The 17487-nt window shown below is 39.9% G+C and overlaps 1 protein-coding gene across 2 annotated transcripts in view; it reads right to left on the bottom strand.

Moving 5' to 3' along the window:
* WAC (WW domain containing adaptor with coiled-coil) overlaps positions 1–17487 on the bottom strand; it is a 114774-nt gene that overhangs the window by 10154 nt on the left and 87133 nt on the right. Inside the window, exons 9-12 of one of the 2 annotated variants that reach the window (XM_084618162.1) lie at positions 13124–13246; positions 11658–11806; positions 7100–7222; positions 1823–2002 (exon numbers count right to left, since the gene is read on the bottom strand). In XM_084618162.1, the coding sequence (XP_084474288.1) occupies positions 1823–2002; positions 7100–7222; positions 11658–11806; positions 13124–13246 (575 nt within the window). Of the gene's footprint in view, positions 1–1822; positions 2010–7099; positions 7223–11657; positions 11807–13123; positions 13247–17487 lie in introns of both variants that reach the window. The other variant, XM_084618161.1, reaches the window with a different exon arrangement.

Genomic DNA, 17487 nt, shown 5'->3' with positions numbered 1-17487 from the left:
GCAATCTTAATATAAAAACCTAATATGGATCATTTTTGTGCCAGACAAACTTGATCACTGTTGAATTAAATTACAAATGTAATGGGCAAAGGGAACGTCAGTGAAGTACAAATTGCTCTAGATACACTAGAAATATGGGCAGAAAAAAGGAATGTCCAAACTGAAAAAATTACCTGAAACAAAGATGTGATACAAGAGAATTATTTTAAAAGTAGCAGCACTCAGTGTGCTGTCGGGTGAAACATGGACAAGTGTATATATGGATTTCCATACGCATTATGGTGACACAGAAAAAGTACAATTGTAGACAACACAATATCACAGATGAAGGCGACAAGAACTTTTCAAACTGAAGATACATTACTATAGTTTCTGGATACCTTGACACCAGAAAAATGGGGACTGACTGACTTATAGAAAAGAGAAGGGAGTTGGAAGGAACATCAACCGTGGAAGGTTAAAATAAACTATGTATCAGTTGGCCAAACAAGAATGGAGACAATGCCCAGTAAATATTACAAGGACGTAAACATCACGGAGGGAAAGGTCTGTTTGTTTTTAAATGGTATGGAAATGCACACAGCTTGAGACACCCCAGCACCCATAACTCTGTCCTGTGGTGACAACATAAAATAATTTAGGATTAAGGCATATTAGTGTTTGTAGCCCCAGATTAGATTAAACTGATTTTTTAAAAAAAAACTTTTTTCCCCTCATGGTGCCACTACAAGGCAGGACACCCAAATAACTTTAAGCCTAACTGTGCATTTCCATTTCTTAGTAGGTCTGATTTCTTTTAAGGGTAACTAATTCAGAATTTTTGCTGGATTCGTAATGCTTAGTTTTGGGATAATATTTTTTAACCCTTAAGATACTGATATGCTCATCCATAACTCCAATTTAACAACGTGGATAGGCATATTTTATATATAAGTAATGCAAATAAATAGATTGATAGTAGTCTGAAACAGCACAAGGACTCTATTGTCTCACAGCTATACCTGAACTGTTATGAGAGCACTAAAATGGTAGAAAGGGAAAAACATGAGGAGAGCAGAAATTCAGATGTAGATTTTTATGTTTGAAAATTGTGTATCCATGTATGGCATCCCAATGGTCTAAATGTGCAAGATTATGAAGGTTTCTCCTATAGCAGGGGTAGGCAACCTATGGCATGTGTGCCAAAGGCAGCACACGAGCTGATTTTCATGGCACTCACACTGCCCGGGTCCTGGCCACCAGCCCCCGGGGGGGCTCTGCATTTTAATTTAATTTTAAATGAAACTTCTTAAACATTTTAAAAACCTTATTTAGTTTACATACAACAATAGTTTAATTATATATTACAGACTTATAGAAGGAGGCCTTCTAAAAATGTTAAAATGTATTACTGGCACGTGAAACCTTAAATTAGAGTTAATAAATGAAGACTCGGCACACCACTTCTGAAAGGTTGCCGACCCCTGTCCGAAAGCCTGGTTTTTCCCTATTACAACTGCATTATCAATGCAGCCATGTGCAGAAACAGTTCTGAAAATTTTTCAAAGCTCAAATACAAACTTAATAGTTCTACCAAATAAATGAGTTTTGATGTTACCCAGGGCTTAAAAAATCACTAGCTTTCATAACAACCACAACTGCACCTGTTCCACAGGACGTTTTTATTTGAACAGCTAAATAACTGCATGATAGTAATTTTGCATTCACAGATATTTCTGGCTAACAGAGACATTCCAAGTAATAAAATGTTACGGTGTTAAGACAGACTTAGTACCTTCAAAGGAAAATCTACATTTTTAACAGAATCTGAATGTGTACCCACCTGCTTTTCTGCATGATCTGCAGGCCAGCCTTGAACATGTTTTATGAGATTTTCATTGAAGTGTGCCGCTAGTGTAGGTGTCAATGAACACGTAGGCCGAACAGATGCATTCTGTGGTGTAGCTGCTGAATTTGATGCACTTGTGCTGGAGGTATGATTTGGAGCTGGTGATGGACTTCTCTGACTACTGGAAGAAGGAAACAAAGATTAAAAAGCACAGGCTTTCAAAATGTTTATACATCTGTTGCGAATGAGTTAAACCTCTACAAACTTTACAGCATCCAGCCACAAGCAGCATTATAAGATAATCAAAACTGATACTCTAACCACTTTTAAGTCCTATGGCACTGTTCACAAGAGTATGGTCTTTGTGTCCTTGTTATGTTCTGATAATTACATTTTTCTTAACATTTCTACTGGGCATATTATTCTTTTCTTCTTGTCCTAAACTATTTCACTGTTAGTTGTTTTAGACATCTGTGTGCGACCCTAGATGTGGCTGCATTTCAGGGGTGAATGGAGTGTGTATATGCACACTTTTTACCTATATATAAAAGTTTATAAAGAGCTTCAAAACAATCCGAGATGTAATGTAAGAAGTCATGATCATTCAGCAAAAAGTGTTTGAGTCCTGATGAACATGGTCACCACTGAGTACTCAGTCACCTTTGCTTATTGCTCTGAGACCAAGATTCAATACATGGCTGCCTGGTGACCTATCAAGACACCTTGAGTGAAGCTAAATCACTCCTTGAGGCCAGAAATTCCAACAAAAAAGAGCACTCGGGGGTGAATACCAAGTTCCACAAACCATAGAACCCAGATAAGCTCTTCTGGACAATAAATTCTCTTCTTTTTTGTAGTGCACCATGAATACTTATGGTACTGTAGAAAAGAGGCTGTATCTATTATCTTGGAAGGACTGTGATATTAGCTTTCAGTGTCCTAGTGTAGCTAATACTCCTCTATTCCTTTTCCCTCTTAACTTCCATCTTGGCTAGTGAGACTCCTGTTCACTTGGGGAAATCCCCAACAGGATCCTGAACTTGAGGCTCCAGAGCCCCTTACCTTATATCACCTCCTTGAATAAAAACATATAAAAACAAAACAGGATCTCTACTTTTTATATAGCCATTGGTTTCCTAATTTTTATATTTATAAAAAATAAGGGTTTTGTCCACCATGGTAAACCAAACTTGTGCGTCCCCCCACCCCCAAATTGCAAAGATACCATTAAAGGGAAAATCCTAATGCAACCTTAACTAGGGAACCAAAATCAATGCCTCCATAATTAGAAGTATCAATTATTCTCAAAGCCTATTCTTTATTCTCTAGAATCACAGTTTACTGATAATAGCTCATCTTAACTAATTAGCCTCTCACAGTTTGTATGGCAACTTCCAGCTTATCTGTATGTATGTGTGTGTATATATATCTTCTTACTATATGTTCCATTCTATGCATCCGATGAAGTGGGCTGTAGCCCACGAAAGCTTATGCTCTAATAAATGTGTTAGTCTCTAAGGTGCCACAATTACTCCTGTTCAGTTTACAGAGAGACTTGCATTAGGCCAAATATGCTTGTATAAATGGGAAGACTACTTGACATTCAGAAAGTATGTTTTATGTTCACTTGTTTTTTCATGGAATTCATTATTGTTTCCCTGAATATATAAATACCGAGTTAAAATTTAAAATGTTACCAACATTTGAGCTACTATTCTTTACCATATTTTAGTCTTGAAATTATTTAGTAAGGTATTATGAGGGCAGTGGGTTTAAATATTGATTTTATTTTTTAAATTAATCAAACACACTTGAGGAAGGTCATTTTTGGACTAATCTTTTTTCTTCTGTATTCCTGCCATAAAAAGTAATATGTAGATACAGTATAAGTGAAGTGCTTAATTCTGGAAAATGCTTTCTGCGTAGTAAACAAAAATCAAGAATAGACAAAAGCCTGTTTTGCCTCAGTTTTTCCTAATAAGTGCAGGTCATTATTGTAGGTTAAATAGGATTCTTCCCATATTTTTCTTTTAAGAACAGCCCACTGTTCCTGTTCTACTACATCAATGTGAATTATTTCTCACAGCATCATGACCCATAAAAAAAAAATGGCATAAACCTCTAAAACAATTTTTTTTAAAGTTTTAAAAATCAAAATTAGTCAAAGAATAGCCTAAATGTATCACATGATATTTACAGTATTTTAAGAGAATTTAAAAGTTTTAATTCTAAAAGAAACAAACTGGTTTAGATACAGACTGTTACAGGAAAATATAATTATGCATCATTATAAACCCTGAAAAATTAACATGTGGTTATAACTGATCAATCAATTATTCTCAGTTTAGATTATAAAGTTCCTAGGTTCCAGTAGCTACTTAGGTTTTCACTTTACCTGTCAGGCATCATGGATTACCAAGGCATTACAGAAACAAAAGGATGCTCAAGATCTTTATGTCAAAATCACATTATTGCACTTTTAGAACGGTTGGATTTGAGAAAGTTCTCTGGCTTACAACTAACCATTTTGTTTTAATTTACTGGCAACAATGGTAGTTAACTCATTGTTTTGCAAGGGCACCCAGCAATTCATTAATATTCACAGCTGTATTTGCATAATTGAAAATACAAAAAAAAAGGTATTTTTGGTATAAGAAGCTATGTAAATATAAACTGAGCAAACATACATGCATACAATATAGTCATATTAAATTTCAAGTTCCATTAGAAATTCAGTGGGGAAAGAAAGAAAAGTTTCCAGTTACTATAGTTCCCAGAATATACTGCCTATGAAGATCCACACTTTGGAGTCTCGTGCCCTGGAACATGAGCCACAGAACCATTCAAAGTAGTAAATCTATTCAGGGGTGTACACACAATCATTGGATGCTGCTCTCTGGGACAGTCTATATACACATAGCCATCCGGTCAGCTTTTCTCTCTCTGACAGTAAATTCCAAAGACAAGACAAAGCCCAGGGCAAAGATCAAAATCACTTGAGCTCTGACCTGCAGCAGAACCTTTGGTAACAGAGGAAGTGATGGGGAAAGGCATACAAGAGTCCTTTCCTCTACAGAGTAAAAGAAACATCACACAGTTGAGGACCCTGTCTGCTCTAGAGAGCAGTCTGATACAGATTTGTGATAAACAAGTCCATGTCTAGATGACCCCCACCTGGCAAGAATCAACTTAGGTCACTGAATTTAAGGGGCTGCTCTTGTTGGCCTGACCCCCTTGAAATTCAGGTCGTCTTCACCCCTGCATGATGTAAACCGTAAGAGTCCCATTTCTGAAAGCACCATTTCCACTGACTTTTTTTTGTATGACTGAGTGACAAATCCTCATATCTGTTCAAATACATTGCCACACTGAAACGCTGCACAGCCATGAGAAGTCATCTGATGGTGGTGCTGGGTAAAGATACTTACAAACTAGTCCAGTTACTCTGAATCCTCCACTGGGTGGAATAAAATGCATTTAATTACAGAGACTTCTCCAGACCACAGGACTACTTGCACTCCTATATTTTTAGCTGAAGTGCTTCCAAAAGAACTAGAAGCTGAAAAAGAGCTGGAGTCCACAGAAACTAAGGCAGCTGTTCGCAAACATCGTGTTGACACCCCAAGTGGGTCACACAATCAGCAGATGGGGTCACAGCGATATGTAGTGTGTGGAGGATGCCATTTTGCGCTGCACAGCATGACCTCACATGTACAGTGCATGCCAGTTCATGATGAATGGAGGACGCCATTTTGCTCTTCAAATTGGTGTCCTCCATGTTGACTGAGGAGGAACTACTACATTAAAATGAGGTCATACCCATAAATAATTTGGGAACCGCTGCCCGAACACGTACATTACCCATAAGATATACTTCTATTGTTTTGAAATAAAAAAGACATCCCGAGTGGAGCTGAAAGCCAGTAACCAGCAAAAGGAACGGACTGAAAAGCTTCAGTAAATCAGCTGGTGCTGAAGGACCAGGAACTCCTGACTCACTTCTCTTTCCTCACAAAATTGACCTTGATGGATATAGTCTCCAGAAAAGTTTATCTCTGGTGGCAGCTCTGAGAGATAAAGAAGCCAGAGATTTGAAAGTGATAGGAGAGTGGAACAGAGGAAGGATACAAGTCCATTAATAACACAAAGACTTCAAAGAGGGCATTTGGTGAGAAAGCTCCCACCAGTGCAGACTAAGGATCTGACCATTTCAGATCCAAGAAGATCCCTATTCTCATTCGGCATTCCAAGGGTTTAAGGATGTCACCTACACAAAGATACAATCAGAATCAACTTTCAGATCAGACACCTAATCCAACTTCTAAAATAAATAAATAAATAGGTTTTTTGTTGACCTAGAAGAGTGACTATGCCTTTTCAGAAGCTGGCAGATCCTAGCCTTAAAGAATTCAGCTGCTCTCCTTCCTGGAGCTGGATCTGAAGCCATTGGATCTTAAGACTCTGAAGACCTTGACTCCACTCCAGATGGCTCCTAAGACAAGTTAATGGTTTCAGAAGTCAAACTTTCGATCAGACATGCTCAAAAGCAGAGAATTCCTTACATGGAGATCTCTCATAGATCCTCTGACTCCAAGTCTTCCTCCAAAAGGAAAGCTTGATGCAAGAGGCAAACACCCCATATGCCTTACCATCACAGGCTAAATGTGTATATACACACCAAGCAAACATGTCAGACAGGGTCTGGACATTGGTGAAAAACATTATGGGCAAAGAAGAGCATTTTGTGAAGCTTGTTTTGTTCTTAATGCATACCTTTAAAGCAACAAAGTCAGTGAACAGAAGCTGTCAACTCACTAAAAACTCACTTAAAAATGAATACCAAAACAAGAAACCACAAACTTCTAAAGCTAATAACCAGTCATGTGCAGAGAACAACATTTGGTTCTGTAACTGCACTGACAGATGAGGAGGAAATGAAGCATGTTTAGAGGGTGGGATCCTTTGTACCCTCAATTCCAGAATGATGAACCAGAATCATTAATGTACACTCCTCAATTTTGCTGCTGTGAATGGTTCTGTGGTTCACCTGGCAGGGCACGTAACTCGTAAAGTGGAGATCTGTGGAGCCAAACAGAAAGGGGTAAAAAATCAAACAAGTTATGTAGCTGTGTCTTTTCTGCAATAGTAGAGCTAATTAATATGCTTACATTGGTCTTAAGTATACCAAAAACCAAGCTCATTAGTGGCACTGAATACAATGTATGTTTTATCCAGAGTAACAGCAACAAAGCAACACAAAAATATTTCAACTTGCCTTGAGCGCTGAAGACTTCGAGGAGAGGCAGGCTCATGGCCTGTCTGCTTGTCAGCTATTACCGGCTGCTGAGGTGCTGACTGTGAAGCTGGTCCTTGCTTTACACCTGGAGTAGTTACCTGCAATGTTCAAAACTTGGGTCAGATTTCCTTTGCATCATAAATCTCAAACATACGAACTAAAGAAAGAAACATGGGAATTACCAGGTACAATCAGATCAAGGATCTCTCTAGCTTGGCAGCTTTCCAGTCCAGTACTTTAAATTTCAGAGAAATAAATATATGTCAAATGTCAAATAAATCCCATTTCTTTTCTGGCTCTAGATTTACAGCCCTTTCACTTCATGCAATGTGCATTTCTTTAAAATTTAACTTGGATAAAAGCCATCTGCTATTTTCCTCAATACCCCACCACTATAGGCACCAATTTCTTTAGATAAATTTGACATCACTCAAACTTCCAATTTTTAATAATTAAAAGAGTTACAATCAAAGATCAACTATCCATTTCCTCCAAAGCACCAATACTGCTTCTAACATGAACTCTGTCGTACTACACTATACTTCACATTGAAGAGGCATTATTTACTATGAATGCCACGATTCAATTTTTTTAAAGTATGTCAAGCCTTTGCCTCTAATACTGTATTTCTATATTTTCGAATAGGGACCTTCAACAGCTTTGAGAATTCTTACACAAACTAGGTAACAACAAGTATGACATCTCTATTAGAAATGGAAAAATTCACATTTTCAAAATAAAAAATGCACATCAGTTTGGCCCCCTGATTGTAACTGTTCTAATGACTATCCCCAAACCAGTAACTAGAGTTCTTTGAGATGAGCCTCTGAATAATCACGCTTATGAAATCAAGGTGCCCAATTGCAAGCCACCGGAATCTTCTGGAGAACAGTGTCTGTTAGAGACACTTGCCTCTCCCTCCCTCTCCTTTCCACAGGGTTCCTTTCAGTTCTTTCCACTAACATGGAAATTCCTAAACTAAGACACTAAATACAGGAGACAAGTAGGTAGCGACTGTGAATAGGCAGAGGTTCATCTCGAAGAAAGAGGGTACTTACTTTACAGTAACTGGAGGTTTTTTTAGATGTTTTTGTCTGCACTGATCCCTCTGTAAGCATATGAGCACTCCAGTCGCACAAGCCTGAAATCTTTTAGCCAGCAACATCTGCTGGTGTTGCACATGTGCCATTGTTCACCTTCGCACCCTGTACAATGAGCATACAGAGGGTGAAGCAGCCCCAATCGTCACTCAGTTTCTTCACTAATACAGAATATCCAGGTGAGGACTCTGTATCAAGGGGCAAAGCAGGTGGATCAGGGGATTCAAATGGAAAACAGTATCTTGAACTCCAGTTACTGAAGCTAAGCAAGCTCTCTTCAAGCATTTGTCCAGGTAAATCCCACTGTGGGTGACTGACTAGCAATAACCTCACAAGGAAATGAACAATAAGAGTTCTAACCTAAATAATGACTGCAGGACAATCCTGCCAAACTGGACTTGTGATCTAGAATCTTCCACAATGGAATAGTGAATAGTAAACTGTATGAACAGAACTCCAAGTAGGTGCCCTATAAATCTTGGAAATAGGGACTCCCTCCTAAAATAACACATTTACTGAGCCCTAGTACAGAGAGTCCTAACTTGAGAGCAAAGAAGTAATTTATTTAATGTACAAGAAATCTTAATGTAGTCTGTAACACACTCCAACTCAGAGAAAAGGCTCGCCTTTTAGACTTGTCACCAAAAGCCACAATAGGTCCGGACGATTTACAAAATGGTTTTGTTCTGGTAAGATTAAGGAGACAAAACCCCTAAGAACATCTAGTGTGTGGAATTTAGCTTATGCTAGAAAGCTATGATGTTTAGGAAAAAATACTGGTAAAATATATAAATTGCTTTTTTATGAAAATCTAAAACCACTTTTGGTAAAGATTTTGGATGAGGCCTGAGAGTAAATGTCTTTATGACATACAGTTAATGGAAGGCTTGACAAAAGCCTGAATTTTGATCACCCTGTGAGCCAAGATGATGGCTACCCAAAATGCTGTTTTAATATAGAGGTAATATAATGAATAGAACAATATGGGTTCTAAGGGAGGGTTCATCATGAATCAATCCCTTTTAAAATTTTGATACCATGGGTTGAGAAAAAAATCAAATTACTCAGACGGATGACACACTAATATAGCAGCCAGATGACTAGCAGTAAGTGTAACCGAGAGTCCTGAGTGTTTCAAAGTCAACAAATAGTCCAAAATAGTTAGAATAGAAGAGCCTAAGCGCTGAATGGACCACAACGAGAAATGCTTCCTATTAGCTTGACAGGTCTTTCTAGTAGAGGCAACTCTGCTTTGGATTGAAACCTCTTGCACAGCTGCATAACAATGTCTATCCACAAAAGTTTGTCACCTAGCCTCCATGCTGTTAGATGCAGAGATGCTGGATCCAAGTGCAGCACCTGGCCTTGGTTTTGTAAAATTATTTCTGGGAGCTTCAGAAGTGGAAGAGGTGGACTAAATGATAGATGCATCAGGCTGGAGCATCAGAATGACATGCCCAAGTTGAAGCTACTGAGTCAGACAAGCTGCCATATGATACTGTATAACGATGCAGACTTTCACAGAGTCTCACTCTGACAAGACTAAAGGTGTGAAAAGAGGTGATTCATCATGGAAAATCTTTCTTGAGGAAGGTATGCTTTTGCTGACCTGGAGTCCCGTTCTGCCCCTATAAACTCTATGTATTCAGAAGGGGTCAGAACAGACTTGTCTCAATTGATCTTAGGCCTTGTCAGGAAAAGTGCTATAGAACTGAGCGAACAATACTTGTGACCTACTGTGATGAATCTCCGCAGATACGTTGGGCTCAGGAAAACACTTCTGAGAAAGACTGAAAGGACCAGTATGTGACCGTTGGAGGGAGCTGATTGTCCAAAGTGTGGTTTTCTTGGTCATTGATCCACTCAAGCAATTCTCAGCCCAGAAAAAAAAAGGAATGATGAGATCCCTAACCTTGTGGTAGTCTGGGAGTATTCTTTTCACAAAGTCTGAGGCTCTTTGTCTGTATCAGGAAGAGCCTCTTTCATCATGTGCAACCTTCTCTCTCCTTCATACAAGCTTGTTTTATTGATCGTAACCCAGAAAGCCCATCAAAATGCTAGCTCAAGGAGCAAGTGTGCTCCCATGAGAAAGTTTCTCTACCTATTTAAGAAAATTAATGGCTGGTTTTGTCTATCACAGCTCCAGAAATCACTTTAGACACTGCCTCGTTCACTATGATAATGCCAATTCCTCTGTGTGTGTCTGTGTGCGTGTGTGTTCTTATGAGTAAGTTCTACTGCAACAGGCACCACTGAAGGGGGGGGGGGGTGTTTGAAGAAGGCCCACTGAAACCAAATGAGCCATTGTGAAACATCAAAGGACAAAGACTTTATTGACTCCCCCCCTCCACCTCCAACACATGCACCCATGAAGAGGAGACGGGCGAAAATACTTGTCCCATCAGTTTGAACTCTGGGGGAAGGGAATAAAAATCCCTGACCAGAAGGAACTGTATCACTATCCTGTTAGGAATATTGTCCTCTCCAAATTTTAAAGTATAAGCAAAGGATCCCTAAGCTGCTTAGCTTGGATTACCTTTAGAGAACATAAAAAGCTTGTATACGCAGCCATTTCTATTACCTTTTGGTACCTAAGACTAACTCATTTATGTGTGTATATTTGCCTGCTTTAACCTTGTAAATAACATTTCTTTTTCTTAATTAATAAATCTTAGTTCATTATAGGACTAGCTACAAGCCGTCTCTTTGGTGAGAAACCTAGGATGCAATTGACCTCGGATAAGTGACTGGTCCTTCAACCTGGGACTGAATATTGTAATATTGGTGTAAAGGAAAAGTCTATCACAGTCCAGAGTGCCCAAGAGGACTGTCTGTGATGCCATGTGAAGGCTGTTACGGTGCTTGCAAGTTCACATTTGACACTTGATTGGAGAAATCCAAGTATAAAACTCACAACCAGGTTGGGGTTTGTGACCTGGTTTGTAACAGTTGGCACTCATGCTAATGAGCTACTCCAGACAGCTTGACAGCTCTAAGTAAAAATCAAATTGGAAGAGGAAAAGAGGGAGGTGCAAAAGAGCAGAAAAATCCTGGATAATGCCTGAAACATTCAAATATTCGTTCTGTTAAAAACCATGGCACTGAAGAACAGTCTTTCCTTTTGTAAGAATAACAAATTTCATATGGAAATCGAGACAACAGAGAACTCGATAATACCAGTTTTGCAGAGTCTCTTAATGGAAGTACAGTTCTACCATGAAAGGTTTTTGGGAACAAGAATAGCTCTTCATCATTTTATATCAACAAAGTACTTCTGTGGCTTATATCGATATGCTTACACTTCTATACAGGATTACGCATCAGTAATACACAAAACTTTCATAAATGGTTTCTTTATCCCCTCTTCAAATTATAGGTTACCACCATTCAGTCCTATGCTCACCACTTGCACATAAATCATTAAGCATTTTACCTTTGGCTGTGACGATACCGGGGGTGTATTCATCAAAGGTTTCAGAGGAACTGTGTTAGTCTGAGGCGTGCTTATTCTTGGAGAAACATATGACCTTGGCGATGAGGCATCCGAAGTTAAAGACATTGGAGACTGATTTGATGGCTGAGCTATAAAAAGAAATCATGACAGTATTTTATAGCACCTTTTCCCACCTAAGCGTAAAAGCTGCTTAACGAGAAAGGAAACTAAAAATAAAAAGCATAATAAAATAACACTCTTAAAATGCAAAGAAAAAACAGATCCAACGTAGTGATCAGAAGAGAAGTTACAAAAATGCTCAGCTCCTGAGAACAAGAGCTATTGGGTCCTGAGCATTTTTGAAAAATCTGATCAGTTTATTTAGGTATCTACACAGAAGCAGGGCTCTTGACAATCTGGTTTCAACTCAGTGCGCTAAAGATCTTTGAAAGTCTGGGCCTTTAAATGTGGAGAGGGGAACCTGAGTCTCATTCAAAATAATTAATGTAAAGTGTTCAATCCAATTAAACTCAACAATTTTCCAATATACTTCACCTAGAAGAATGAAATATGTATGTAGCAGCTACCTAAGGCTCTCAGCATCTCATTTAAAAACAAAAAACAAAACAACCCAAGCCAACGCTGCGCCAGTAGGTTTTTCAATTCTATAGTTACTTAAAAAAAAAAAAAAATCCCACCACACACACCACAGAAACACACCCTCCCCTAATCAACTGCAAGACTCTTTCCATCAAGCTCCTCTTAATCTCTAGCTCTACTGTATATAAACTAACACCTTCCCAAGATGCCTCCAAAAACAGAGTTTATAATGTACCTGGTAGGTTAACATCAGAACTCTGGCAGACCATAGAGGTAGGAGGAAGGAAGGACATTCCAGAGTGAAAGATCCCTCTCAGAAAAATGTTTCACAATCTCACTTAAAATGAGGTTAAAGGTTACATTGATGGACCCCAGGTTAAGAGCCTCTACTGATCACAAACACAGAAGTATCATGAGAAAAAGGTATTCTTACGTAACCAGCCTCAGGAATCCAATGCTTAATATTCTGTTCTTCCTCCATGCAACAGATTAATCTAAACCTATCAGAAACATGCAGTGCCTGAATGCTGAGTTCCCCAAAAGCAGTTTGGCATTTACCCACACATTATTTATCAAGTTAGAGAATCAGAAAAGTCAAGACAGAAGAGACCTATTAGAGTTCATCTAATCTAGTCCATCAGCCAACTATTCTTTGACCATAGGCTCTGTCTCACATCTTAAGGTTAGGAAAGCCCTCAACTTCTAGTGTATCAGACATCCTACCCTCAAAGGAAGGGTAACATACAACTTCAGATGAAAGTTTAATTACCATTGTTGACATTCAGTGACAGAGAGTTTTAGTTATACTGACCCATATAGAATGTAATCTGACAATTTTACATAAGGGAAAGTGAGACTTTAAATACCTTGTGCAGATAGTTGTGCAGCTTGAGAAATCAGGGAAGTAATATTGAAAGCAGATGGTCCAGCAGTGAGAATCTTATGGAGTATAGACTGCAGAGAGGCTTGTGTCACAGCTGCTGTAAGAACTAAAAACAAATAAGTTTTAGCGGTGTTTTCTACGTTTCTGTTCAAACATAAAATATGTTCAAAATTGTAAAGCAAAGCACAAAAAACACTGTCTAATATGATTGCTTAAAGTTAAACTCTGAAATCCATATTTAGGCATTTGAATAAGTGGACTGATTTTCACTGACAGATATGGATTCTTTACACAAAATGTTAACTGCCTATGAATGATGAATGTTTAACTTAAAAAGTTAAACAACATTAGAATCCAAAGGCCATTTATTGTGCCTTCCTCTAGAGACAATACTGATGAGGGCCTGTTTGGAGTTTTTCAAGTTATTTTTCCTGTTTTTAAACTGAAAAGAATCTGTCCCCATCTCATGTGTCAAAATGCAAAAAAAGGTCACTGGTCTCTGGAAACCTGCAAATGCTCTACAGCTCACTTCCTGTCTTTGTTCTACAAAGCCAGGGAAGATTCTGTTCCATTAATAAAAAACCTAGTAGTTCAATTAGTTTTAAAGAACCATTGGAAACTTCAGCACACATGAACAGTGATGTAACAACATATTAGAATGTGAGGGTGAACTGCAGAAGATTGATGGAGAATCAGTTGAACTAGCTAGCAACAGAAAAGGCAAGAGGAAGAGGTTACTCACCTTGTGCAGTAACTGGAGTTCTATAAGATGCATCCCCTTATAGGTGCTCCACTTTAGGTATGCATGCACCTCATGTGCCTTTGACCAGAGATTTTTGGTAGCAGCACCCATTTCGCCCATGCACGCAATCCAGACATCCTTGTGCCCCATACCCAGGATATATAGAGCTGTATAGGCAAACTGCCCTCAGTTCCTTCTCTACCACAGAATCCCATGAGATGAAACTCTGAAGCAGAAGGGAAGGACAGTGGGTAGTGGAGCATCCATAGGGACACCCTGAAGAACTCCAGTTACTGCACAAGGTTAGTAATCTCTCCTTCGAGTAGTGTCGCGATAGGTGCTCCACTTCTGGTGACACCTGAGCAGTACCCCAGAAGGAGGAAGGAGCTTCACAGTTGAGTCCAACACTGAAGGCAGAACTGCATTCTCAACTGCATCATCTGATCTGGCAGTGTGAATCAAGGCGTACTGTTTGAAGAAAGCATGCAGGGAAGACCTGGTTGTTCCTCTACAACTTCCAGCCACTGGGACACCTTCCAATAGTGTCACAGAAACAGATTTGGATCTTGTAGAATGGGCAAGCACCCTAAAAGAAGGTTTAAATTGGCAGCTTCATAACAAGAGATGATACATCCAGAGATCCATCTTGAGAGGCTCTGAGAGGAGACTGTGGAAACTCTGGATCTGTCTGCAAATGAAACAGTTTGGGAGCCTTTCTAAAAGATTTGGTTCTATCCAGACAGAAGTCCAATGACATTCAAAGTGACATCCAAAGAGAAACATTCTCCCTGGTCTGCTATGGTTTTCAGAAAAAAAACGGAAGATAAATAAGTTGGTTAATATGCACTTCAGAAGATACCAGCATATCCAAAGGTAATGAAACTTTCTCCTTGAATACTGTAAAGAGAGAATCTGCCATTAAATCCACCATTTCCCCAATTCTTCAGGCATAAGTGATGACTACCAAGAAAGCGGTTTTAGTGGACACAGGTGAAGGGAACATGTAGCCAATGACTCAGAGGGAGGTTTAATGAGACAATCAAGGACCAAGTTTAAATAGCATGCAGGGATGGGCTCTCTAATCTGTGGAAAAAGGTTAATCAAACCCTTGATGGATCTTGCTGTCATGAAATGAGAAAACACCTAAGAATCCCTCAACAGAGGAATGAAAGGCTGTTATAGCCACCACATGAACCTGGATGGAACTCCTGGAGATACCAGACTTTCAATTCCCATAAGTAGTCAAGGACAATGGAGAGGAATGAGTGAACCAGTGAAAATGGTCACTGGGTATACCAGTGATGAAATCTCTTCCATTTCTGAAAGTGTTTCATGAAGATACCTTCCTGCTGTTTAACAGTACCTGTTGTACTTCTGCAGAACAAGTCGTCTCTATCCCTGAGAACCACTGAGTAACCAAGCTCTGAGACAAAGAATTCCCAGGTTGGGATTGAGAGTCCATCCGGAATTCTGAGACAGTAGGTGAGGTATGAACAGAAGACAACACCGTACTAGAAGCTAGACAAATCAAGTAAGGCTACCAGACTTCTCTGCTAAATTGGAACTATTAAAAAAAAAGCTTTGTCATATTTGATTTTGTTCAACACACCCAAGATCAGCTGTGCTGGAGGATATGCACAGAGAAAGCCCATCATCCAACGAATGAGGAAGGCATCCCGCAAGGACTGAGGACCCAAGTCCTCATCTGGATCAGAATTTTATGCACTTCTTGTTAATGGTGGTGGCAAAGAAGTCCACTTATGAGAACCCCCAGGTCAGAAAAAATCAGTTTGAAAACCCACGTGTCCATCTCCCACTCAATTTTGGGAGAAATGCCTGCTGAGATCAGATGTGGTGCTTTGTACACCTGGGGTGTAAGAGGCTGAAATGAGGATGTGACTGGCTATACACCAGTTCCATAACTTCACTGTTTTGGCCCTTCACAACTGACACAGAACACGCAGGCCACACTATCTAATGACCTTGAGAGATGTGCCGCTGATTAAGGGAAGGAAAGGGATAATGGAGTTCCTGACAGCTTTCAAGGTAGGTGATCGGGGGGATGTACTCTCCATGGGAGATTCCTGGACAGAGATCTGGGAACCAATAGGAATCCTTAACATACTCCAGTCGTTGTGCAGATAGCCAAGATTCAGGTCGTTGTCTACCCTCTGTAGCAGGAGAGGTATTGGAGAGGTAGCATGCACTGGGGAAAGATATGGTTTTGGTGACTCAGTAGATCTTGGCACTGATCAGCCCCCCATTAGCAGTGGGGACTCCAGTTCTTCAGAAACAAAAAGATCCCTGAAGTATCCCAATTCTTGCAGTACCGAATGCACCTGAGTCGAAGTCAAGGAAGGCTCCACAACAGTCAGGGTTGGTACCAATACTGACGGCTTCACCAGTATCTGTCTCTAAGATGGGGTTGGTACTCAGGGCACTCATTGCTTGGAAGCGCGTTTCTAACAGAAGGTGCCAATACTGAAGACGCTATTTCTGGCACACCGGAGCAGAAGACTGGGATATTGGTTTGGGTACAGAGGTCGATGTTACCAGCCTTCTGGAGTCAAAGTACTTGGCATCAGCAGATGGTACCTGTTTCTGAGAAGCAGAGTGTCTCAGGTTCTCTTTTGAGGACACACTTAGTACCATGGCTCTTAGCAGAACTTGAAGGCTTTGATGCACTCCCAGTACCAGAACTGCTTGGTGCTTCAAATGTACCTACTTTGGGACCTGCAGTGTCCTGGGATGACAGATTTCTTCATAGGCAGCTTTCTGGTGGGAGACAACTTCTTCTTGAAGCACCCATCAGTATATTTGGCCTTAACCCACAAAGATCTCAGTGATCAAGGTACACAGGTACACTAAATATAGTTGAAAACAAGTATACAGGGGGATCCTCTGAGCCAGAGTCCAAAGCTGGTCTCAGAGCTAGCTCAGAGCCGAATTTTGGGGAAATTTAATTTCTCTTTTTGGATTTGCTCATAAAAGTAGTACAGACCTTACACCTGGATGGCATCGGAGTGTGTCCCCTAAACACTAGAGGCACCAAGAATGACTGTTGCTAATCAGGATGAACTTCCACCAGGAAAGGCAGCACTTGAAGGCCGGAAACATGGCATAAAAAATGACAATCCTTAAGGAAGGCCTCTCAATTTAAAAAAAAAGGTGTTGTGGGGGGGCTGAGAGAGACAGGGTGTTCAATGGAAAAACTCTTAACAGTGGAAAAGGGAGCTATGCAACTAATAGTGACAACTAACTAATTGGACTAAACTAAACTAATTACACTAAGCTACAGTAAAGGTGAACGCCAAGAAAAATGGCAAGTGAGCACACTAAAGGCTCCATCTTAGGCCGTTGAGAAGGAACTGAGGGGGGTTATCCCGCGTAGCTCAATATATGCTCAGCATGAGGCACAAAGATGTCTGGAGCAAACAGACAAGCCAAATGAGCACTGCTACCACAAATCTCCAATCAAAGGAACCTTGGGCATATGTGCACCTAAAGTGGCGTGCCCGTAGGTACACTATTAGAAGTCTTCTTTAATTTAGCAAGGTCATGCAGCCTACTCTTTCCGTATTGACAGCCAGATACACATCCCAGAC

Source organism: Lepidochelys olivacea, assembly GCF_965140295.1.
Source record: "Lepidochelys olivacea isolate rLepOli2 genome assembly, chromosome: 2".
NCBI lineage: Eukaryota > Metazoa > Chordata > Testudines > Cheloniidae > Lepidochelys > Lepidochelys olivacea.
Note: the sequence above shows the minus strand (reverse complement) of the source record. Positions and strands in the feature narration are given on the sequence as shown.